We start from the raw sequence: 25,919 nt of genomic DNA, 5'->3' as shown, positions 1-25,919 counted from the left end.
TTGTTTTGACACTAGAGCTCATTTGGGGAAGGCTTTACTTACTTCTAACCACTGAATCATTTCTGTTTCTTTGTAGGTTTATTTTTTTATGTTTTTAAAGCCTGAGTGAACACGTCTTTACCGTTTGTGATTACATAACAGTCCCTACACTAAAGATAGAATTATCTATTTTAATGGACGTAATGAATGCATTTTTAGTCGGCATATTTAACAGGAAATTGGTTACAAAACATCCATTTGTGTTCTTCGGCTTTGTTTCAGTTGTGCATTTTCTTTTTTTCTGGCACTGTTTCACCGCCACCTCTGCTAGATTTTCTGTGTGTGCTTTTTGAGCTCAGATGAGATGTTGACAATCAAAACACTCATTATATTCTCATTATATACAGATGCATGGGGTTTTATGGCCGCCTGTGTGTCAGCTGTGATGGCTGTGTTTCAAACAAGCTGGGCTCTGCGGTGTCACCTAGACGTAGGCTTTAAATCAGAAATGACAGGGCTGCTCGCCTGCACTGAGGAAGAGCTAAAACGTAACTGAGAGCTTTGATAAAGGATTGCAGAGGCGCAGAGCAACAGTTGTTCAAAAAATACACCACAGATTGTTGCAATCATGTTGTGTTATTACTGATCATCCTGTGCAATTTATAGCTTTCTTTTAAATGAGAGGCATTGCTCTATGTATGTGTGTCCTCTACAGTTCTATGGTGTTAGGAGGCCTTGCTAAGGAGACATTGTTTTTAGTGTCAGGAACATATTTTATTTTTTGACAAAGGAGTGAAAAGACCACTACCCAATGAAGTTTGTGGCCCGTATAAACAACTAATGTTAGGCAGCTATTGATTCTTTAGGTAGTCGATTTAATATATTGTTCAGTTTTTCAATTAATCTAAAAGAAATACCTTCAATAAATTTACATTTTTAAAGTCTTTTACTTTGCATTTTATATGAATTGTAAATAGCAAAATCACGAAAAAAATATTCATATATAATTTCTATTTATAATACAAATAATATATAAAAAATCACTTGTTAAACGTTTATTATTTTTTTCAACATTGTTTTGCCACAATTAGATTAATTACCTCATAACTAATCATCTTCCACATAGCCTCTGGAAACAGAAAGTTAGTTTAACTTATTTGCACGGGAATGGGGGATCAGGATTTTGCCATGCTATGGTCTTTATACCACGCTGCTCCTCATCTTAAGTCATTATCATAAACTATAACCCATAGCAATATATAATTTTTTACACATAAAAATAAAAAAATAAAAAAACAGGTATGGAAGAAAGCAACTCCAGTACTTCCTTAAGTTCAGCAAGCCTCTTTATTTCCTGTCTTTCATTACTGGATGGGGTGATTAATCTAGGTGTGTCTGACCGTTGTTGCCATGGTTACTGAGGTGAGGCGCACCTGGATTAATCAGATCATCCAGTAGAGAAAGACAGGAAATAAAGTAGCTACCTTAAGTTCAGAAAGAAGTGACATTGTGCATAGAGGCTATTTGTTTGTCCCTTTTGCAATAATATACAAGTGTGAGTCTGACTTTTTAACTAACATGGAGCACATGCCATTCGACTTTTCAAATTTTAAAATGTAAAAAAAAAAAGAAAATGCTATTTAGAAATGTTTCCATCCAATGGAATAAGTTAAGCAGACAGAGCAAAGCGTCATTTCTTCATATGTTCATCTTACACTTGGCTTTAAAAAACAGGAAATAGAGTTGTCAAAATACAAACCACAGATCAGTAATGGGGCAAAGGTTTAGTGAATATATTGCATTCAGGCAAACTGAACTGACTTTACCTTGTCAGCTAGTATCAGTTATTAGATGTCAAGAGAGAAATGTGATTCAAATGGGACGCCAGCAGCAGAAACAGCTGATCAGTCATATGAGGTAAATATAATTACACCAGAACTTTAAAAATGTTTCCATCTCCTCATATGTCCATTTACTTTTTTTTTTTATATTTTTTTTTTTTTAGAAAAAGCCAATTACCATAAGCGTTAAAACCTTGTCTTGCCATATTTATTCATTTGACTCAAATTTTCCTTTTTCCATCAAGCTCTCAAAACGCGTCTAGTTTTATACGTCCGGCTCAGTTTTCCCACTACACACACATTTGAGAGGTTGAATTTCACTTGTTTTGGTCTCATCATCAACATTTTGATGTAAGGTTTATTAATTAGAAATAAATCACAAAGTTTTAACATGCTAGTTAATATTACACACAAACATCACTAGATAGGAATGAAAATAAGAAAAACATTATAAAAGCTGATTTTTCTTTCCATATTTTGTAGCAGCCTCTGTAACGCAAAGCTTGGCTGGTGTTTCTAATTTGAGTCAAAGAAAGTAGAAAGTACTGTGATGCCATGAAAGCTGCTTGGAAGTTGGGCCAACATTTAATCAGATGCTCTGTTTTCTTTGTTGTGAGTCTAATAACAATCTGGATATGACATTAAAATAAACTGAGGGTCTAATCACATTGACATGATGTCTGTCCAGTGTTGTAACAGGAGGTCTGTTGTTGTGAACTTTACAAACTGGTATAGATGAAGCACGTTTGTGTTCAAGCACTGTATTTGACCATGACTGAAGTCTAGCTTGTTTTAAATATTGGCTTAAAAGGCAATGATGACTCGTGTGACTCTGACCAAAGCTCTGATAATAAGAGTCTCCGCCTCATGAAACGTCTCAGCTCAAACCACCTGCTTTGGCCCACAAGGTATTTTTCCCATTTTCAATCAATGTCATTTGAAGTGAATTTGTTTATTAAACATCATTGTCTGCCTCAGGGGTAGAATCTCCCAAGCTTAGATCCCAATGCTTCCTCTGAGACTCCTATAAATGTGATTAAGCCTGAGCCTGCCATATGTAGGAGTAATGGATCATGTATTAACAGCGCCTGGTGAATATGTAACATTGGCAGTGTTTCTTCAGCTCACTGCTGTGTACTCAGTGTGCACATTTCAGTCCACTTGCTTTTAGAGCAGTTCTGTTTGGTGTTTTTCCTCTGCTTGTTTTGTTCTTGTTATCGATGCTGTTTTGATTTGTATAGAAAACACATTTTAACAGGGAAATGTAAACATTGTCTTTCTTGGTTTTTACAGCTGAATCATGATGATCAAACTACAGTCCAAGATAATTCAAAACTAATATAGCCCATTAAAGCAGATAGTGGCTAATAGTTAGCAGCCTGGTGATGTGTATTCCTACACTGTCCAGTTTCAAACCCCCAGGTCCAATGAGAGTAGATTCTGGTCTTATTTTTTATTTTATTTTTTCCAGTATATGCATCAATGAAATCTTCCACTCATTTTTTTTTCTCCAAACTAAGCCACGTATAGCCTGTACTTGAAAAACAGATAAAATTTACTGCAATTGCTTTCATAAATAGATATAGATGATCTTCTATTATCTTCGTTTCCTTTTGGATACAAAGTTACACATCTGAGAAAGAGTCGGTTGCAAATTGAACTATTAATGTTTATAGTTCCAGAGGAAAAAAAATCATATTTCAAAAACAGAAAATCTGTTTCGACTGAGGAAAACCTGATTGGTGCATTTTTCCCACTGCCATCAGTTTTTTTGTGAGACAAAGTTTTCTCCAGTCGGCGAACAAAGGAAGATCCGTTTGGTTAGGCACAACCAAGAGTCATGGATCACACAATCATCACGGCTAAAAAATGACTTAGTACTTATTGTATTCCCAGCAGCAGCCCCAATAAATAGAAATGAAAATGGATGGGGTTGGATGGAGGGAACACTACATCAAACCAATTCAAGCAAGCTGCTGCTTTAAGTCCCCAAAGCACCGCTACAACATTTACACCTTTTCTCTGTGATTGAAACACCTCTCCTCCCCCTAAAAAAAAAAAAAAAAAAAAAAAAACTCCTCTGGCAAGGTTCTTTGAGAAACAATCTCAGAATGGATCTTTTTGCCAAAAACAGGAATATAAATCTTCAGGGTGACTTCTTGACATTGCCTGTTCGGCTCTGTGGTGGAAAACTCGGCAGATCCTGATTGATTTAGTCTGAATCATAGCTGGGGTCGCCTGAGGGGAGATGATACAGTGACAGTGATTTGTTATTGCTTCAGTGCCAAGATGTTTAAATGTGGCCTCAGCTGTTACCCTGAGTGTCCAACGGTTTACTAACAGGTTGGTTGCTCTTTGCCGGGCCTGACCACACCTACAGAGACGCAGCACGTTGGACCTTTCTTGTCTTTCTGCGCTCTAACCCAAGTGAGATGTTGATTTAGGAAATAGAGGTCACTATGTCATTCTGAGGGCAGAGAACAGATTCACTCTGCAATTATTCAGTGGCAGACAGGAAGCTTTCAGCAGGTCAAACGGTGGCCAGCACTCGTATTCCCACCATTTCCTTCCTCCTTCCTCCCATCACCAGAATGACCGTATCCCCTGCTCTCTTGTATTCAGTTTGAGGTTTAGCTTCTCCAGGTTCAAAGATTACATTTTCTACCAGGTTTATACCAGTATGTGATGCATTGACTCTAGAAATAGGAAAAGAATGCATTGATTGAAATGACAGAAAAGCAGCGTCTTCTAGTAGAGATGCACCAATTCTTTTGATTATTCATCGTAAGCTGAAATATAGAATAAATGTTAAATGAATAAATTCTGTAGAAAACCTTTTTTTTAGGGAAACGGAATTTTTGAGTCGACTCATCTTGCCAATAACAGATACTGCTGTCTTTTTTTTGTTTTTTCTCTACGTACCATCTCTTTGTAGTTTTCTGCCTCTTGATCTCTGCAGTCATGTTAACAACATCCACACCACCAACAGTTGAACTCGGGATCATTTCTGTGGCAGAATGCAGGGATAGTCCTTGTTTGTTTTTCCACAAAACAGTACCTTTTACATTGCTTTGGAATGATCAGTGTTGGATATTTAGTTCCAGGGCTAATATCTGCCAATACCGATAACCTGCAGATATTGTCACGCATTTTTATTCTGATCTGTATAGGGCAATACCACAGCAACAAGCCCAATTTAGGATGTTTGACCAGGGAAGAACCAAAGTCAAAATCAGCTTCTTAACATACATGCTGCTTTTATTTTGTACACGATCCTCTGGTCGTGCTGGGTTAGTTTAAACTAATAGAAGTTTAAACATAAATTTTATATCTATATCTTGGTGCTCTTTCATACTGTTAACTAGAGATTGACCCGTTAAAAATTGACATTTTATATTAGAGATGGAGCGATGCAGGTTATTTTTTAGGCCGATACTGATTACTTTCATACCAGTTGAACTGATCCCTGGTATGCACTGGCGATATTTGTGGAACAATTTTTGGAGACAATACAGCTTTTTATTTCTCTATGTGATGAAAAATTACACATTAATAACAGATATTACACGTCCTAGTTTAAACGAAAGAAGAAATATTTCTTCAGGCATGGCTGCTGAAAGCACTAATGTATCGGCAGCATGTTTCGGTTGACATGGATACAAAGAAACAAATATGCTAACATCATAACAGTATCTGTCTATCTGTATTTAATGTGTTTGTCTTGTTTTCAAGTAACGGTGGGCATTTGTTCAGTCTAGCAAGTATTTTTAGTCTGTTTATCCCAGGAGTTTGCTAATCATCAAAGGAGAGCAGTGTGACTTTCATTAATATACCCACAGTCTACCTTTATTGTTGGGATTTCTTAACTTTGTGTTTTTCTGTATATCATTTATTTTAAAATACACAAAAACAGAGCTGTACCAACCTATGAAAGCGAGTAAAATCAATATCAACATACATACATTTGCATAATTTTTGTAATAATGTCTTCATCTGCTGGCAAAATCTTAGCATGCACCCATGATATAGAATGTATTATCCAATTTAGAGGTTTGATTAGATGCCAAGAAATAAATGGCTTAAACTGTGCGTGTGCCATCTAGTTTGTTAAAGTGATTTGTAATCTTGAGGTTTAGTCTCAATTCTGCACCCATTTTCTTGTGTGAAAAGAAAAGTGCTGAAACAGATTTGGAATTAAAGAGTTTTTCTTTCGATTAACACAAAATCTGGTTTCTCATTGTTTTTTGAAAATGAGAAAAGTCAAATGTTTACCTCTGAAGGGCAATTTGGATGGAGCAGCAAATGCTTTAGTTTGGAGATAAGATTAATTTACTTTGCATCTAGACGTCATGTCATCCCTGTGATATTGAATGGAATCAATTCAGGTCAGCGTCCCCCTGAGAGCCTACGTGTAATACTGTAATTAATTGTCTGTGGTTGCATCTGACCCAGAACATTGTATTTGAGGACCGGCTTTAATCAAACTGCCTCTCTGCACTATTTCACCGTTTGATCTCAATCCTATAGATTTGATAAATCAATAATTTGGACTGTATTTATTTATCTACTTTACTGATTCATCATCTTTCATCAACATAGACTTAAAGATCCAAAAACACTTTTCTCCATCTAGAGCTTAACCTAATGAATATATGTAGCTGACTCATTTGTACAGTTTTTCCAGAAATCTGATTAGTCAGTGGTTATGTTAAATAACTTCTGTCATGTGTGTGAGCACCCTCTGTTACTGAACATGGTTATAATCTCTAATTAACAAACTTGTAAATATCATCCTGATGCTGTAGCTTAAGGAAGAAATCCCTCAAATATATAAGAAACTCTCAGTTGTCTCAAATCTGACTTTAGAAATACAGTATTTGATCAGTTCTCATAAAATACTACACATACTTGTTATTTTTCTTCCTGATTATATATTTCTCAGAAGACAACTTGTGATTTTTGGAACATTAATTTCATTTGTGAAAAAGAAGAGCTCTTCTTTTAATTTCAGATTTTTATCTGGCAATTTAGGTCATTGTGACTCAAGTATTGATCCAAAAAGTTTGAAGCAAAAGCTTAACTCATTCCTTTATAATCAGCTTTGTAGCAAATCCCATGGAACCGAAATCTCATTATCTGTAGAGGCCTACTAGGTTCTGCTGGAGTTCAAATGACTTAGATGCCATTAGCTGTGTGAGCCAATGTCAACAATGGTACTCCCAGTCAGAGAGAGGCGCCAAACTTACTTTAGAGGAAGCAAACGGCAGTCAAATGAAAAGAAGGATAAAAGCTTTGCTTGCTGATGCTTATTTTTAAAGAGATTAGATGTCTGGATATCTGCTATTATCTCTTTTTGGATAATTACTTACTCAGGAACAATAGAAGATAATAAACTCCTTAGTTATGTTGGTGGAAAATCACTTTACTCATTCCTATATTATTTTTCAAAACATGTGTATTGTTATCATTTTGTAGTGAAACTGATATCTTGGAATGTTAAGAAATCATTTAAAAGATAGAAATAGATTAAAAACCATTTAGCGATAGCGAAACGTCAAGCCCTGATGACGGAACAAAACAAACTGTTTACAAATAATAGCTTTCCAATGTTGGAAAAATCAGTTCAGGTTTGGGCTGTTAAATTAGCAAAGCAGAACAAGGGTGGACCAGAGTTATTAAAACGGTAAAAATACAAAAAAAAAACTTAAACAACATTGCAGCATATTAAAGCACCTATTAAGTGTTGCTGTGATTTAAGCTTCTATATCAAAATGGAGAGTTGCGGCCTAGTGGCTAGATCTAGGAATCCTGAGTTTCTGAGATCGAGCACCACTACCACAGACTGCCACTCTGGGTCTCTGAGCAAGACCCTTAAACCCTGATTGCTCCCTGGGTGCCCCGTGATGGCAGCTTACTGCCGCCGAAGGAGATGGGTTAAATGCAATGGTAAATTTTTCTATTGATCTCATTTAATTGTTTGATCAATAAAGTTCAATCATTTAGTTATTGTTAAACCAGATCAGTTATAACTATGTAGACGAGACACAGCTTTACAGAGCGTTGGCAAGATGCTTAGAACAGATCAACATGTGGATGCACCGTAATTTTCTACAACTGAATAAAAACAAAACTAAGGTATTAATCTTCTGACCAAAGGTGAAGAGATCCAGAGTTAGCTCCCAGCTTCAGCTATTACAGCTGGAAACCACTGATTGTGGCCAAAATCTTTGTTTCATGATGACTGAGACCTGAACCTTCAGAGGCACATAGAGGCAGTTACTGTCAGCCTTTTATTGCCTGAAGAACATTTCCAGGTTTAAAGGACTAATGTCCAAATATGATCTAGAAAAACTCCTTCATGCATTTTTAGTAGGATTGAATACTGTAACAGCGTCTTCACAGGTCTGCCAAAAAAGATAGCTGCAGCTGATTCAAAACACTACTGCCCGTGTTCTCACAAGAACTAATAAAGTAGAATACATCAGTCCATACCTTCCACTTTCTACCTGTTGCTCAGAGAATAGACTTTAAAATCCTTTTGTTAGTCTATAAATTACTGAATGGATCAGCACCTCGTTAGATAACAGATTTGTTGTCCGTGTATCAACCTCCCAGACCACTCAGGTCTGCTAGTTCAAGCCTTGTCTCTTCACCCAGAGCTAGAACCATCATGAAGAAGCAGCATTTATTTCCTATGCTCCACTTATCTGGAACAAACTCCCAGAAGACTGTAAAAGTGCTGAAAACCTGAGTTCTTTAAGTCAATCTTACAAATCAATTTGTGTAAAACTGCATTAGACTGTTGAAGTTAAACTGTTATTGTGTATTGTGATTTGATTTTGAATTGCACTAGCCACCAGCATGTAGATGTCTCACTCAAGAGGTTATGATTTTCATGATCTTGAGAGTTTGTTTATCCAGAGCCCATCATTAATACTGTACTACTACTATTCTTTGCTCTTACTGGAATATATCTAAGCAGCATGACATGGTTTTCACATGACATTCCAACACTTTTGGTCCCACATTGTGGGATTCTAATGACCCTTTTCAACACCTGACCAGGGTTCTGCTAACAGAGCAACACACTTGGTCCGTAAGTGGTATCTTTTGGCATAGTGGTGGATAGGTCTTGAAAAAGATTGTCAGATTGTTTTGTCTTGAACTCCCCCCTTTTTGTCAGTCTCACGCTCACTCCCATCTCCATGCTCTCACCCCCTCCTTTCTCTGCAACCCAACTGCTTTACTCATCCCTGGGATCCTTCTGCAAGGATTAATCAGTTTTCCATTCCTGGAGAGATTATTCAAATACTGTTACATCTGCAGGCAACTGCAGCACAGCCTCCCTCCCTCCCTTCCTCCTTCCTTACATGCACATAACAGACAAAAAGGAGCTGAAAACTGAAAACTACTCCTTCAATCTTTTTTCTTCTTATTCGTCCTCTAATTTCTCATTTTTTCCAGTATCAGAAGTGTTTTACACTTTAATAAGATTTTTCACCTATAATCATTCATTCCAAAGTTGTTTATGTTTTTATGAACACAGCGCAGGTAGGAATGGTTTATATGTAATTGTTTTATTATTGGCGACGCAACATAGCATTGGGGCTATGAGAGCTGCAGCAGGAGAAATTATTTTATTGATGAAAATTAGTTCCATTATTGTTGGAATCAAAGAATTGATTGTTTAATACAAAAAAAAATTTAATCAGTAAAAAATATAAGACAAATTAGAGTTTGAAAAATGTATTTGAATATTTCTTTTTAACCAAAATCTGAGAAAAGTTACTCTTAAAGCCTCTATTTTGCTTAAGAGGTTTAATTTCTACATTAGATTTTTTTCAATTTGCAACATGTGCTCTTTGCAACAGTAATGGAAGAAATATCACTACATATTATTTCTGTAGTCAATATGGAGTACAAATATGGAGTACAGAAAAAAACCTTCATTGCTCATTGTTGTTAAATTGCAAATGGAAAAAAATGTTTTATGTATATACACACACACACACACACACACACACAGTTTTTACTTAATTACTGCTTAGTTACTAATTTCCAAATTAATTGACGATTATTCTAATAATCCCCTGTACACCTCTGTGCCCTGATACTCTCTGTCTCTTTATCAATTTACTTTTATCGTGGCTTTAAATCATTATTTATGTTATAAAAACAGAAATAGGTTTCAAATCCTAATGATTTTCCCAAAATGGGCAACTTTTGCAGTCAGACTTTAAAATCACGAATATAAACAGGCAACCAGACAGGACTTTACAGTTAAAAGGGAAAAAAACAGAGACAATAAACATTTGTCCATAAAATGTAGTCACATTTTGTTGTTTTGCAAAAAATGTTTGTCCCTCGTTGAACTCTTTTATGTTTAGTCTTATAATGATAATAATCTTTTCAGGCACCTTTCAGAACTGAAGGTTGCTGAATATAAGGAAAGCTGTCGATCATAGAAACAGGGGTCTGGGGAAAATAATGGAAGTAAAATAATTAACATTTTTCAAGGCTTTTCCAAAACAATAGTTCGGTGTCATGGTAACAGCAAATTAATGCAACCCTGTTGTTTTTTTAAATCAATCTTTGCATGTATAAATCAATCGTCAGAAATTAATGAGAATCAATTCAGAACTGGAAAGTCGGATTTTCTCAACACAGTCCTACTGAAGGAGCAGCTCTGCAAGGACTGCAGAAAAGTAGTTTATTATTAATAGAAGTCACACATTGAACATTTTTTTCGAAAAAAAAGAGAGAAGTTGATTACACATCATTTCTCCAATCTGTTGTAGTTGTTGTTTTTGTTTTTTGTTTTTCACAGCATTTGCTTTTAGCTTCACTGTCTGTCGTGCAGAGCTCCTTGTGATGTGCAACCACTGCCATAAAACACCACAAGCCGATTGCTGGCACTTCTCTGTTTCAAGTCAAAATGGTTTTTGAAGGAAATTCTTACCATTGTTTTAATGTTTTTTCCTGCATTAAGCTACCATTATAATTGTATATTTAGTGATTATATAGATTAAGTCCAATGCATATTTTTTATGCACAGCTGATGACAGATTATTGGATGACATCGACACCAGAAAACCAAATGTCTCCAGTTTTCTAGCTTTTCTTTCATCAGTTTCATTCTCTGTAATCTCTCAGCCCGCTGTTATTAACTAAATATTGTCTCTTAATTACATTTTACCAATGTTTCCTGAAATTTTGTTTTTCTTTTAACCTCTACAGTGTTGTTTACATTCTTATTAAACATGATGCTTTCTAGTTTCTCAGATAATCATTGAGCTGAATGTACCAAACACGACCCACACCCAGTCCTGTGCTGCAGCTTTCTGCACCATCTTTGTAGTTAACCCTCTGGCCTCAATCCTTAGAGCTGCTCCTCTTTCTACTATCATCCTTCTTACACAGTGGCTGGAAATAGCATTCATACCCCCTGAACTTGTTTATGTTTGTTTCATTACAGCCATACGTTTTTATATATATTCTATAATGCCATATAAAATATAGAAAAAAAATATATTTTCTTTCTTGTGTGCAAATCAATATATGAAAACTGTGATAATGTTTCTTAACTCTTGATTTAGAAATTTTCTCTTAGACGTTTCGAATACAACAGTTTTTGACATAAGAAAATATTAGCCTCCAATAAAGCTCAAAAAGCCCATCAGACAGGTGTGGATTCATCTGAACCAGGGTAGGATGCACTTTGTAATATTTCAATCGAAAATGAGAAGCACTCAACGAAATGATCACCTCAATTAAGTTGACAGTGAATGAGAGTAAAAAACAGAGAAAAAGTCACATAGTAACACTAGAGGAGCTGAAGGAACGCAATGAGAAACATCAGACTATTTACAGTAAAACGATTTCCAGCTCATGTAGGGGAGGTGATGCTCTGCTCTAGCCAGGGGATCACATCTTTGGTGATGCTTTTTCTTCACCAATCTTGAAATTGAAAATCTCTTTGTCCTTTCCAACTCATTTGGAGCTGTTTTCAAAAAAGAAATGCGTTAAAATAGTCAGTGTTATAGCAATACCTAGTAATGTGCTGCAGAATTGGAGGGAAACGTGTTTCTAGGAAGCATTTAAACACACATGATGTAAAAAATTGTTACATCATAAAATAATTATCCTGCAATTAGCAGTTAAACATTTTCTGTTAGCAGTTCATCTAGAATCCTCTTGAAATGCAAAAATCTGATTGAAACATGAATAAATGTGGCAAAGGATGCTTTTCAATCTTCACCTTAACATGGTTTCACCTTTAAAGTTAATGGTATATATTTTTTCCATCTTCTCTTTAAAACTTTAGCATTTAACCAATAAAAGCTCTACTCCTACCTGTTATATCCCAGAAATATCAATTGAGTTAGGTTATCTCAACCAACTACGTTACAAAGTGATGCACACAGTAATGCTTTATTACACAACCTCCTTGTTTAACATCAGACTGGAACATGCTGTATGTTGCACCTTGTTGACCTTCTGGTTTGTTTTCATAGTTTAATCTCCAGCTCTTCATGTTGACATAGATCAAGCTCTGCAACTTCAGGACGCTTCAGATTCTCTAGTTGCTGAGCAGTAAAGATGTTCAGTATATTTAGCAGGATAGCAGGACTTTAAGCTCATGTAACGTGTGAAGAGTTTTAAACATTAGGAGGGAAATCTTACAACAATCAGCTTAAGTTCCTTTAAATTGTCACTAGCAGTCTGTTGAGCATTTAAGGGTTAAAGTGGACTCACACAACTGCTGCTGCAGACCAACCTTCCAGGATAGAAAGCTGACTGTTTACTGCATATGTTCTTATTTCATCAGTTAGTATGGAAATCCCTGGTTGTGGGTGAATTCTCCACTGATCACATTAAATGCTTTTGGATGTTCTGTTTTCATTTGGCAAGGATTTAAACTATAAACAAAAAGCACACATTTCTATGTTGATGCAAACATTCCTCTATGATGGTGAAATTAATTTGCATTTTCTGTTTTTTCTTTTTTTCATTTTTTAACTAATAAATTACTAGTGTGTATTTCATGCTGCAGCAAGAAAGACTATTCTGGCCCCTTCGTGTTCCATTTATGGGGGTTTAGATTTTATGCTTCAGACTATTTTTTATTTTATTTTATTTTTTTCATCATCGCTGTATGCTCCTTACATTTCTTGGCTTTCCCCCTGATTTCAGCTTTATATACTATTTTATATTATCTCTGCATGCTCTAAAATGCATTTTAGTTATGTGGGGATTTTTTTAAATTAGTGGCATCAGAGCAAACTTTTAAAAATGCTGCTCTTGAGTTACTGCTTTGCTTCAACCTGATGCAACACAAGCTGGCTTTTAGATTTGGTTTAGCTTTTTTGAATGCACCAGAGTTTCCGTTTGCTGTGCAAATTTTTCCAGCTATTTTCGTTAACTGCATGTTGATAAACCGGACTAGGAATAAGAAATATTTGCTCTCAACCAGGCCTTTTTTCTTTTCTTTTTTTATTGTTCTCCAAATTATAAAATCACTCTTATTCTAGTTTTGTTGGTAAAACATTTTGTAACTTGCTCTGTCAGAAACCTCTTGCTCTGTTTATTGTTGGTTGTAAATCTTCCATATGTCATCGCTCACTTTGTGTTTTTACCCTTTTGGCCTCTTTATAAGAACAGTAGGATTGTCAAGTTGGAGTAAAAGTCCCGTGTCGTACATTTCTGCAACAGGAGTTCCATTTTGCCTTTCCAGACATGTAGTGTTCTGCCAGAGGGTCTAATCTCCCAAGATGCATTGAAACACATGTTAAGGTTTGTTATATGCATGATAGTTCAAGCACAAGCCTTCTTCACATAGATTCATACTCTGCAAACTAACACGGTTTTTCCCACTCACATGAATAAACTCTCTAGCTTTTGTTATGGTTTTTACAGACTGAATCCTTAGGGGAGTGTGTGGGTTAGAAGCTGGCAGAGAGTGGTAAGAAATCTGGAAGCTGAGTTAGGTAGCTCTGTTAAACCACAGTGCAATTCTGGGGAATTAATAATCCAATTAAGGTACTGAATTTGAGTCGAGTACCATATTATAGCCTTAAGAGTCAGAATGATTTGATAATTTCTTTTGGCCTTTCTTTGTAAGTGACAGTTACAAGTGTTTTTTCTGCTTAAATCAAAGCTAATCTCTTCATTTGAAGTTGTCCTCCAGTATAATTTTAGTGCCCAGTTTTGTACTTCAGTTCTGATTTGTTGAAATTAGGAACAAACTTTCGGGTTTCTGTTTTTGGTGATTAAACCCTTGAATTGGTTATGTTATATTATTTGAATTTAATGACTTTTAGACAGTTCTTTCTGTTCATATCTGCCATGTTTATCCTTTTTAATTGCTCTGATTTACTAGAGTTGCATCAAATTGACTTTTCCTGTATGATACTGTTTGTTTTCTATGAGGTCTGAATTGCTAATTCTGACTTTTAACTTTTTTTTCCTTCTCCTTGACAGACTGCAGTACTGCAGTTTCTAATTGACCAGAAAATAAAAGAACTTCAGCATATCACTTTATTTATCAAACCATATTTCCCAACCCATATTTGGTTTCTTACTAAAGACAAAAGAAAGAGAAGCGTAACTTTTTTTTCTTTTCTTTTTTTTGTGGGGTTGCATAATGGAGGTTCTTAGTTTTGATATTTCATAGGTTTGATAGTCGATCGGACCAATTCCCTTCAAATCGTATGTTCCTATAGGCCAGAGTCAAATATTTATTTATTTATGTTTTTGATTCATTCGGTTTTTTACAGCACAGTGGTTTGTTTTTCTGACAGTAGGCTGACAGCAAAGGCGGTACGAGAGAGGGGGAGAGACATGCGGCAAAGGACCACTCGCATCGGAAAAGTTTCCTGCCTAATATTTTGGACAGTGCCCACTATACCTACAAGGTTGTAAAAAGTGAGCTTTGCTCTGACTTGTCTCACAGACGTCTGTTTTAGGTCCGCTTCAGATAATCATAGAAGTCTGCATAGCTAAATCTGCTTAAATATGAGTGCCTTAAGTTACAAAATCGTAATTTCTGCAATTCAGAGCTGGTTCTTAGTAATAACTTGATTATTAGTTTACTCCAAATCTCTTCAGGCATAGACACCATGCAAATGGATCTGTTTTTCTCCAGCCTGCAGTGTGGAACCATGCATTCTGTCACAGATGCTACAATGGAACCAAACTTGATATGACCTAAATAAATGGGTTTAATAGAGGAGAGCCTGAAGCAACATGTATCCCTCTTAGTTGTTCTTTTTTTCAAACACTTTAGCACCTGCACATTTATTTCCAATTTAGCCAACCTACCTGGTAATATGATGTGAAGTTACATCTTCATGCTGGTGCTCTGTATTCTACTATCTTTTTTTTAGGCTTAGTTTTCTGCAGGGCTTTAATGTGATACATCTATACAAAAAATATATATTTTAGAATAGAGGTTAAAATTTTAGATTTTTTCTTTAGCAAATCATAATCTGATGAGTGTGGTGTACATTTATTTTCATAATCCCTGCAGGAGAAAAGATTGCACACTCCATAATGCTGCTAATATTTTACACTGTGTTGGAATCGTCATATACATTTAATTTCAGTCTCTTCATCCACATGTTTGCTTCTTTTTGGATAAAAAAAAGATTTAATTATTTTTAGTATTATTATTATCGGACTTTTAAAACATCTTCATACATTTTTTATAATTCTCAGCTAATAATTGACATGTAAATTAAGGTTAAAAGTTAGCGATTAGTTTAGAGCCCATTTTCCTAAAAAAAAAACGGAGTTTTATTTTTTATCGAGGGTTGTTTTTTTTTTTTTTTTTTTTTTGGATTTTTTTTTGTTTTGTTTTTTAAATACAAAATGCTGAGTTAAAAATAGGGCCGGGCAATTGCATTTGCAAAATAAGCGCAATTTAGCCAAATGCAATTTTCAAATCACACAGGCACTCAATTTCAGTCACATTACATTAACATTAGTAAGACACTAAATTGATCCGTCCAGCCCTTTTGGTGAAGATTATGCGCTTAAACTTGGTTTGCATCAACATAGATAAAAAAAGACTTGCAGCTTACTGGCAGAACCATGCATAAAAGTAGAAAGAAGAACCTTTTCCTACAAAGATTACAGTGAAGTTCTGTAGGTATGGACTCTGGACAAGCAAGCTTTCAACTGAAACCCTTGAGAGAAACATCTACATGCTCTGCAAAGCAACATTTCAATCTAATGGCATTTGATAGAAGGGTTGAAAATAATTGCAATATAGATTTCCTTCAGCCGTAGGTAAAAATAAAACATAATTCTATTGTGAAAATTTACAGTGCAAGCTCTATTGAATACTCACTGAATAAACAAAAAACATTTATGTTCTACCCACTGGCAGTGGGTAGCACTGCTGGATTGCAGCAAGAAGGTTCCGGGTTTGATTCCCGGGGTCTTTCTGCATGGTTTTGCATGTTCTCTCTGTGCATGCATTGGTTCTCTCCGGGTACTCCGGCCTCCTCCAACAGTTCAAAAACCTGACTTCTAGGTTAATTGGCTTCTCTAAATTCTCCTGGTGTTTGTCCTGTTTCTCTCTCTTTTGCCCTGCGATGGTCTGGCGCTACCCGATCCGTCCCGTAAGCACGATCTGTTCTGCGCATGCACCATCAGCTCATTTGCGCATGCGCATCCATATGTCGCTCTGATATACTGTCAGACTATTACCGGTAGCTAATTTGTTTTAATGAAGTAAATGCTAACTGTGATATAGCTTTCTCTGTAATCCAACAACCTGTTCCGGCAGAGACTTTGTATTCTTAGCAGCGCTTTTGAACAGATGGTTATGGTTGTGTGCTTATTGCTAGCATTCTTTTTCTATGATGGTATAAATGATTTGCCGTTACACCTTTAACTTTTCTATCATCACATCCTTACCTTCCAAGTACATCAGAGAGGTTAAGCTACGCCTCCATGCAGCGCAGCTAAATGTGTGCTATTTAGGTGGTAACTTAAGAGTTAATTTAGTATTTATATTTACAAACAGAACTGTATGAAGTGCTTTTTGTTTTAGCATGCAGCCTTGCTTCAGCTTTACTTCTTTTACAAGTACAGATGAGTGGTCTCTTAAAAATTTAAAGTGGCGTCCTCGAATGGATGATGGTAACACGCCAAGGTTTCCTGTTAATTGGACGGAATAACTTTTCATCTAAGATACTAGTCAGTAGTTAATCATAATTTGATTATTTGTTTACAACCATGCTATAAACATATTTTCCTATCTAAGCTTTGACTTTCTGCTGTTCTCTGTCCTAGCTGCATGTCTGATTAATGCTCTTCTTGCCTGTGGGTGTAGATGGATTCATGGCAGGTGCAGCCGTACCATACTGTCTCCATTTTTGGATGATCTGTTAAAGTGCACTAGGATTTTTTTAACCATTGGGATGTAGTTTTATTAACTAACAAAACTTCTCTTTAACTTCAACCCCCACCAATCTGCTGCTGAGGTCTACTCTTTTTATTTGATAACATGAGGTTTCATTGCATTTATGTGCTTTATTGTGTCCTGCCTACAGAGCTGGGGCCTGGCATTGAACCAATAAGAGAACCTCTCTGTCACTACAGGACAGGTGTCATTATGCAAACAGACTGACTAGGTCGTCCTTGTGTTGTGTGTTAGTGTGGTTAAGCAGGGGAACATGCATGTTATCGGTCGGGTGAGATGTGCAGGAGCATGCTCCCGCTCATTATGAGTGTGTTTGTGGACAGTCAGCTCTACTGGATTAGGGAGCGTAAATCCTGACAGGTCCTAATCAGTTCAGAAGTCGGTGGGTACAACTCGTTAGTCCAGCAGTTTCCTCTACTTGTGTTTAAACTGGGAATTTCCCAGCAGAATGACTTTTGGTCCCCTGTTTTTCGATTCAGTCTGGGAGTTTAGAGTTTGGCTTTCCATGATGGATGGACCTCTCAGTTCTAATTAGTGTCAGCAGCTTTTAATTGGGTCTCTGCTTTTCTTGTGTATCTTAATCCCCATTCAAAGCAAAGAAGTGCACCTAGCAGCACTGTCACCTTAATTAAACTTGCTGGTTTTATAGATTCCACTGTTTGAAGATTATAGAATTCCTAGTTTCGGTTTATTTAATCCATTAGTTATGAGTTAAAACAGAATGAAGGATAATTTAAACGTTTGATTTTTCCAAACTAAAAGTAGCGTAAAGAGAAACAAGGGGGTGGTTTTTTTTGTCCTACATAGACTTTTAGTCATATTCAAGTTAATTTCAACTCCTTTGTATTTCTACTTCTCCTAGATGTATTTTTAACAGGATTGACACATTTCCTGAATCTGATGAAATAATGAGTAAATGGGCTAAATTTGATGCATGATTTTTGTCTTCTGCTGATAGGTGTTTAAGAATTTCCAGATTAGTCCATTAAACGCTTTTTATTTTTAACACTCTCCTTTTTGTGGAGACATATTGCTCTGCGCTGTGACATAATTACTGGGGAAAAAAGTTTTTTACTTGAGATTGTTAAAAATGAGGTTCTGTTATAAAATCCTTCAGTTTGATGAGAAAAAAGAACATAAGAGGACATTTTTCAAACTTTTTTTGGTGACAAGATCAAGAGTATAAGACTATAGCTAAACTAGACTGACTGTGTAAAGACAGTTTTGTTTTGTTTAATTATTCAAATTTATTTAATTTGTGTTAATAAATAGGGGTTATTTCATAAGGTATTCCATCCGGTTCTTTTTCAAAATTGAAAAAAGACGTAATTGAAAGGTCTTCCTAGACTTGGAGCTCAGATTGAGACATTTTGGTGTCACACAAAGGGACAAACCATAATAATGCAGAATATTGTTTTTCAAAAAGAAGTGTATCCCCACACTTTTAGCTAGATCCCAAACCTTTAAAAGAGGTCTGCTCCTAAAAACTAGTATCTTTAACATATTTCTAGTCATTTTAAACTCTAACAATAGATTTGTTTTATTTAACATAACTTTTCATTGTGTGACAGTTACTATTAAAAAGAGTTGGGCTTGAAAACAAGAGTTTTAATACTTGTTTAAACCTTGATTCAACAGCTTTTATATACTGTAGAAAGATGATATATATAGATTTTAAAAGCTCTAGGAATAAAATGGGAATGACAAAATAAGAGAAACAAAAATGGTGTAGGAGTTTTCTTTTAGACCCTGCCCAACAATGATGAGTGGTGCTTTCTCTAGAATTTTATTAAAATGCAAAGTTCCTTTTTTCATTAAAACTATATCAATTGGGCATATGAGGTCTGTTTTATTGTTATAACCTTGCCTTATATTCTATTATTTTTCAGTCTCTCAATATTTATCTTAAAGACATCTGAGTGGTGCCCAGTTAACCCCCACAGTTTGTTGCCAATCTAAAGCCCCATTTACACTATCCTCTGAAAACCGATCTGCACCGAATTCGGACCAAACTTGGATCAGTTAGCTGTGCTGAGCTTGGATCCTTACAACTATTTACACATCATGCTAGCACGGTTCCTTGCCTCCTAGTGATGATCTACAATACTACTGCTCCATAGTAGGAAAACTTTGTGATTATGTTTTGTTTCATCCACTATCGCCTGGATAGTGTCCTCTGCCCAAATTGCAATAAGCTAGCACCTAGCTCTTTTGAAGCCTTTTTTAAAAATGCACTGTTGAGAAGATTTTGATTGTTGTTTACAGTTCTTCTTCTGTTTTGTGGCGGTTGGCAAGCAACTTACTGATGTGTATTACCACCAACTACTGGAAGCTGACTGCAAATAGGAGATGATGCGGTCTGCTCATGCGCTGTTTGTTATCAGAGAACCGAGCAACAACAGAACCGCACTGAGCCCTACTGTTGAACCAGTACTAGTTAAGCATGGTTGGTTTTTTTTCTGGCACGGTCCTGTTCAGTTTTGCATGCCATTTAAACTTAAGTTATCTTGGTTAATGTGCTCGGACCGCTCTCAGTATGGTTTCCTAAAGGTAGTGTAAATGAGGCTTAAGCTTCACCTCAGGGTCTGTTAGCTTCTTTGTTTTACAAACGGTTTCTGGGGATGAGTTACTTTATCAAATTGGGATGAATCATCCATCAAGAGACAGAATTTTGTTGTTAGAAAAAAGGTTAAAAACTCAGTGGATTTTAACACCAGTAACTACCAAAGTATTTGTTTTCATACGCTTTCAGATGATGCATTTTACCTGGCAGGTGGTGTTACATGTGACAGCATTTGCCATTTTATTATTTTCTGTTCTCTGACTATGGTTTATTCTTTCACATGAATCTTTTCTAAGTGTCCCCTCCTTCCCTCACAGGGAGCTCAGCGATGAATAAGCTACGCCAGAGCTTCCGGCGCAAGAAAGACATCTACGTGCCGGAGTCAAGTCGGCCGCACCAGTGGCAGACGGACGAGGAGGCGGTCCGCAGCGGCAAATGCAGCTTTGCAGTCAAGGTGACTCTCCACATTGTTTTTGGAACACAAACAAACCTGCATACACCACATTTTATAAACACATACTTGACCAACACTAGAACTGGATGCAGTGCTGACCTTACTGTGAAGTGAGTGTTCCTCAGAGAAACCTCCCCTCACTGTCTCTGCATCCAAGGACGCTGCTGTGATTAATCAAAAGCTTTCAGAGTATGTGAGCACAAGTTTAATCTAGGCTACAGCTCTGCGGTTTTGGACTCCTTTAGCTGTTAAAGAAGAGTGCACTGCTTCTGAGCTCAATGACTTTATAATAAACAACCTACACAATGATGTAAAAAAGTATATTTTATGAACAATGACAGCGGTAGAGACGGCTTTTTTTAAAGTGCAAGGCAAAAAGCAGCACCCGGACCTATTATGCTAGGATTGATGAAGTGGAGAGTTCTTTTTATTTTGGCAACACAAGGCGTTCGCTTTTGCAAACAGAAGTGCAACGGTATGCTTCCTCTCATCACATGGGGCCAAATGGTCAGCTCTTAAAGAAAGGGAGAACTGAATACATGGGTTCCCCCCCACATGATGCTTAACATTAGTGTCTCTTTGACAGATGATGTCCCTAGTTGACTTTTCATGTTGTGGTTTAGATTTTTTTTTTCTTCTTTTAGAACAAGAAAGGGGATTTGAAAAAAAAAAAAAAAAAAAGGCTGGAGTTGCATTAACAACGAAAGCAGGGGCCCAAGGGTTACACAAAGGCTGTAGATAAATTTCTGTAAACACTGATTTGCATTTAGGCTGTTTAAGTCAGCCGTTTAATCTGCCTGTTTATGGAAATAAAGAGAACAATCTAATGGGATCCAGTGTCAGAAGCCAGAAGATTCCAATTATTCTTTCAGCTTAAAGGTACATCATCACATTATATGCCTATGCAAAAAAAACACCAACAATCATTTTGACATAAGGTTATAAAACCAAAACATTTGTCCTGGTAATTTTAGATAGTGCTGTTTGAGCCTAAATAGAATTCCGGGACTGCCCGACGAGCAGACGTAAAACAGATGTGGCATCATCTACTAGTAGTACCAGAAAACTATCAAAAAGCCAAATGGTGACCATCCTGCAATGCATTGCGTTAAACTACCAACAGCTTGCCGTTGTGGAAGACTGGATTGGACTGCAGAGACTAAGATTAGCATTTCTATCACTAGCATCAGTATTAATAAGGATTTTCACTCTGGCATCCATCAACCCCTCACCTCAGCCACATCAGCAGCTTTAGCTCCTGCTTCAGTGAAAATAAATTTTGACACTGTATTCTGAGTGCTATTTGATTTTAATTATACCTATTGAAATCAATTATTTAGTTTTTAGTTGTTGTTTTTCTTTTATATTGGATCTTGTGCATTTTTATTTTCAGAACTTTGCTGGGAGGTGCTAAAAAGCCTAGCCTCATAACAACCTAGTTTGGCCCCAACGGACATGAACAGTATTGCATCTCCATTATTATTGTGAATCAATACAAGGAGTTCTATTTATTACAAATGAATCAAAAACAAAGTGTAAAACACCAAAATAATAAATTATATGCTAACATGATGTGATAATCATTGAAAAAACTGTATGGAACCAGAATGAGCAACTGGCATAAAAATAAAAAAATAAGTCTTATTAAGCACCTATGAGCATTATGGCTTAGAAATCCAATTTATGATTTTTTTTTAAATCCGATTAATGGCTTTTTTTTAATAAAAAGAAAATTAAAAATTACATATATCGCTCTTAAAACTAGTTTTCATTGCCATCCTGACCTCTGGGAGGGTAATGTCATTTAAAAGGCAAAAAAAAATATTTGTAAAATAATAATGTTTAACAACAAGCAGTGAAAGTAAAACACACAAAATGTTTGAAGGCAGTGGTAGTTTATCAGTCATGAGCAGACATATGAGAACATCATTGGGTTTATTTCCTGTGATGAACGGATGTCCCTTTGAGCCCAAGGATTGGATTGGTGACACCCCCCTCCCCCAATTTTCGAAAAAATTAAAATCTTCCAACACAAAAACGAATTGATAAATGTAACTGCCCACCTCAATTAGTCAGTACACAACCAGACCTTCTTTTCAATGAGGCACCTGATCAATTTCTACTCAAATTTCAAGCCTATAAAGTAATATTTGCCTAAAAATTAGATATTTGTTTAGCAAGAGCTTTTCTTGAACATTTTAATGGCTGTAAATAAAGCAGCAGCAGAGGCTCGTATTCCTTTCCTTCAGTTTATATGTTGATAAAAATGTTTGATTAAACTACCCTTCTTTTGAACCTCATAAGCTACTTCATTCATCTAGATATTATGCAATGCTTTGGGGAAACCTATTTTCAAACAAAGTTAAGACACTTTCATAAATGGAAAAAATGTGAAATAAAACCAGTAAAGTTCCCTTCCTCTGCTCTTCCTTTCATCATGAGACAGTTCAACCTAGCATGCTACTCCTCTGTGTCCCTCCTCCCCTCTTCCTGCTCCCAGACTCCCTCTTTGGGGCCTCAGATGAGGCGGGTTGTGTGTGTCAGTCGTTGCTGTGAAATGATCACAAACTGCAGGATTTATGCTGCACACAGAGAGTAGAGGGTGTGAGCGGGTAAAGCCTGCCTCTCTGAAGTGTCTGAAGGGATTTGGTGCTTTTCTGTTCAAGGGCTGTCAGACTTTAATATCAGAAGCTTTGGAAAATATAAACACATTTTATTTGTTGTTTTCTTTTTGTGCACTACAAATGAAATTGATTAGGATCATGATGTTGAGTTAAATTTTTACGACAAATATTTCCTTATTTTTCACAAAACAACCAGAGACTCGTTTACTGAAACTGTGTCTGTTTGTTGTGCTGTTTTGTAAGCTTGAAAATATTGAATATATGTCCGATCTGCTGTTTTCCTTGATCTTACTTTATCAACATCAGCATAAATATCGGTATCGGCCAATATTGGTTATTTTGTACCATATCGGTCTGATAAATAAAGCTGGACGGATATTAAAGAATATATTGTGTAATTGCCGTTTTTATTTCAGGAGGGGGAGGAAAGAAGATTGTTCATGTTCTGTGTGTTTGGTCTTGTGACAGTGATGCACTTTAGGGCTGTGGGTGTCTAACTGAAGCATATCAGCGCTGTGGTTGTTTTTTTTTAATGGATTTGAAAGGGGTGAACAATACTACCGTAATAGTAACAATAGTTAAACTGCATTAGATAATTATTAAGATAGCTGCTATTAATCTGATTCATGAGTAAATACAACTAAAGAATTATTCATGCCACTTTTTTTATAATCGTATCTATAAAAGATGCTAAGATGGGTGCCATTTGCAGTACTTTGACTAAATCTATTGCATTAGATTCAAAAAAGCATCACATTTTATGTTTGCAGTGTAATATATGAAAAAGCTGAAGAGGTAAGAAAACATAAGATATGGAAAATAATTTATCTTGACTGTTTAAGCCATCCATGCATTTACTCATATCCGCTTCCCCTCTTCTCCTTGCTGATCCTTGTTCAGAGCCACCGCTGCTCCTCTGCCCCAGCTACCCACGGCTGCCTCCTCGCATCAGCATTGTCCCGACATCCTACATTTGTGGTCTGCATCCGTGTGTACGCATGTTTAAATGCACACACGAGTGTTTTCTAATACGCTTGACAGGGTGACTCACAGCTGTTACGTCACAATCTTAAAATAGCAGAGTCGGAGGGTGGGGGTGACAGGCGTGGGGCAGCGACACTAGTCTGTGTGTAAGGAAAGGGTAAGGACTTCCTCTCAGCTCCTGCACACACAATAGCTTCTGAGGAGGTCAGGGTTGTGAGTGGAAGGACTTGGAATGATGCTTTTTTGAGTCCAGGAGGGAGCTTTATATATTTATTAAGAAAATATGTATCTGCTGGTGTTTAGCTGCCCTTTAACCCAAATATTTAAATACATGTACATGCACTTTTCATAGAAAACCACCCCTGCTTTATCTAAAGGCCTTGTTCTTGCACCCTTGTCTCCAGCAACTAGGAGGATCTTCTACTTGTGAAAATGTACAACTGCAGATTGTGTTACTCTCAAATCTGTTTAAACACAGTTCATGTGTGAAAACTTTGGTGTCACTAGACTGTTTTTATTTATATATCTGACTCAACCCTCATAGGTGTCATGGGTCTGGGGCTAAAATGTAGTTTTATGACTTAGCATCTCATGCCAGAAGGATAATACTTTTTTTTAAACAAGCATTAGTCACTTGTTTTTTTTGTAATACGCTTTTATAGCCATACAGTCAAAAATGGACAAAAACAGTTAGTTGGAAATGATGACAGTAGCTTTTTCTTTCTTTTCACTGTTTTTTCTTCTTCCTTTCTTTGTTTTTAATGATTCCTTGTGTTAAATGAACAATGACGTACATACACCAGCTGAAGAAAGATTCTCTGAGGAATCAAAAGTTGAATGGAATAAATCAGTTTAAGTTAGCAACTGTCTGTTTATTTTTGTTAAAGCTGCCGGCAAAATAATGCTCCCCCTGCCTGACATCTGGAACATACAGATAGTGAAAAAGTCTGTTAGCCAGCAGAGGCCATCCTCTTTTAGAGCAATGTGTTCCCCTTCCCTCAGATCAACAGTGCAATAGTAATAATAATAATAGTTAATAATAATAATAGTTGTTGTTATTATTATTATTATATACTATTAAAACTTTATTAATGACACACTGGAGAAATTCACCTCTGCATTAAAACCCATCCCCTTGGGGAGCAATGTATGACTTTTTAAAAGAACATTTTAGAGCAGGCCTGCCTAAAGTCAGCCCTCCAGTGCAGCTGTCCTGCAGGTTTTAAAGGGTTCCCTGCTTTAGGGCAACTGATTTCAATTGATAGATAATGAACAGGCTTCTGCTGAACTGCAATCATCAGTAACCGTTTGGAAATGTCAGATGAGCACTGGGTGATATGACAGAAAACCCCATCTCAGTTTTTATCTCAAGCTTGATTTAATCTTGAGATTCTCACATTCTAGGACCTCCTATTAGGTGAACAAAGACTTGCATGAGTGTAAATTCTATTGCACCTTTTTCTTTATGTTAATCTTAGTAGTGTCAATTTTTCCCACATATGTGATGTGTTGTTGCTTTTAATATAACTAATTGATAACGGCTCTCAGCTGGACAATATGTTTTTCAACCCCTTTTTTATTACCTTACACATTCTTTTAAAGATAAATCTCAACTGACTAATGATTGTTTTGACTTATCAGAGCTTTAGAGATTGGAAATCAGGCACAAAACCCAAAGAGTAAATGAAACAAATTAGAGATCAGCTGAAGGAGTAATCAGTGGAGGGTTATTAGATTTTCTAATCAGTGGCTCAGTGTTAAAACTGAAATAAAAAAGGGGCTTAAACAGCACCAGTCAATCACTGAGATGATAACTGGTAGAAAGGTTTATTTAGCCTGACTGAGCCTTTCCTCTTTGTCATTCTCCTCTGTTTGCAGTACCTCGGGCATGTGGAAGTGGAGGAGTCGAGAGGCATGCACATCTGCGAGGAAGCGGTGAAGCGGCTTAAGACGGTAGGTATTACAACAGAACCTCTACCTCCAGGAATGTGGGGGCTAAGTACCAGATATCCAACCCCCTCTCTTTCATCAGACTCTTGCACCT

General features: G+C 36.5%; 1 protein-coding gene across 6 annotated transcripts in view; it reads left to right on the top strand.

The window, feature by feature from the left end:
- numb (NUMB endocytic adaptor protein) overlaps nt 1-25,919 on the top strand; it is a 55,606-nt gene that overhangs the window by 11,447 nt on the left and 18,240 nt on the right. For all 6 annotated transcript variants that reach the window (XM_038302720.1, XM_038302719.1, XM_038302718.1 and 3 more), the window contains exons 2-3: nt 20,131-20,267; nt 25,754-25,828. In XM_038302720.1, coding sequence (XP_038158648.1) covers nt 20,142-20,267; nt 25,754-25,828 — 201 coding nt within the window. In that variant the 5' untranslated portion in view covers nt 20,131-20,141. The remainder of the gene's footprint in view (nt 1-20,130; nt 20,268-25,753; nt 25,829-25,919) is intronic.

Source organism: Cyprinodon tularosa, unplaced genomic scaffold, assembly GCF_016077235.1.
Source record: "Cyprinodon tularosa strain WSP-4 unplaced genomic scaffold, ASM1607723v1 ctg499, whole genome shotgun sequence".
NCBI lineage: Eukaryota > Metazoa > Chordata > Actinopteri > Cyprinodontiformes > Cyprinodontidae > Cyprinodon > Cyprinodon tularosa.
The sequence above is the reverse complement of the archived record's forward strand: the minus strand, read 5'-3'. Positions and strand labels throughout refer to the sequence as shown.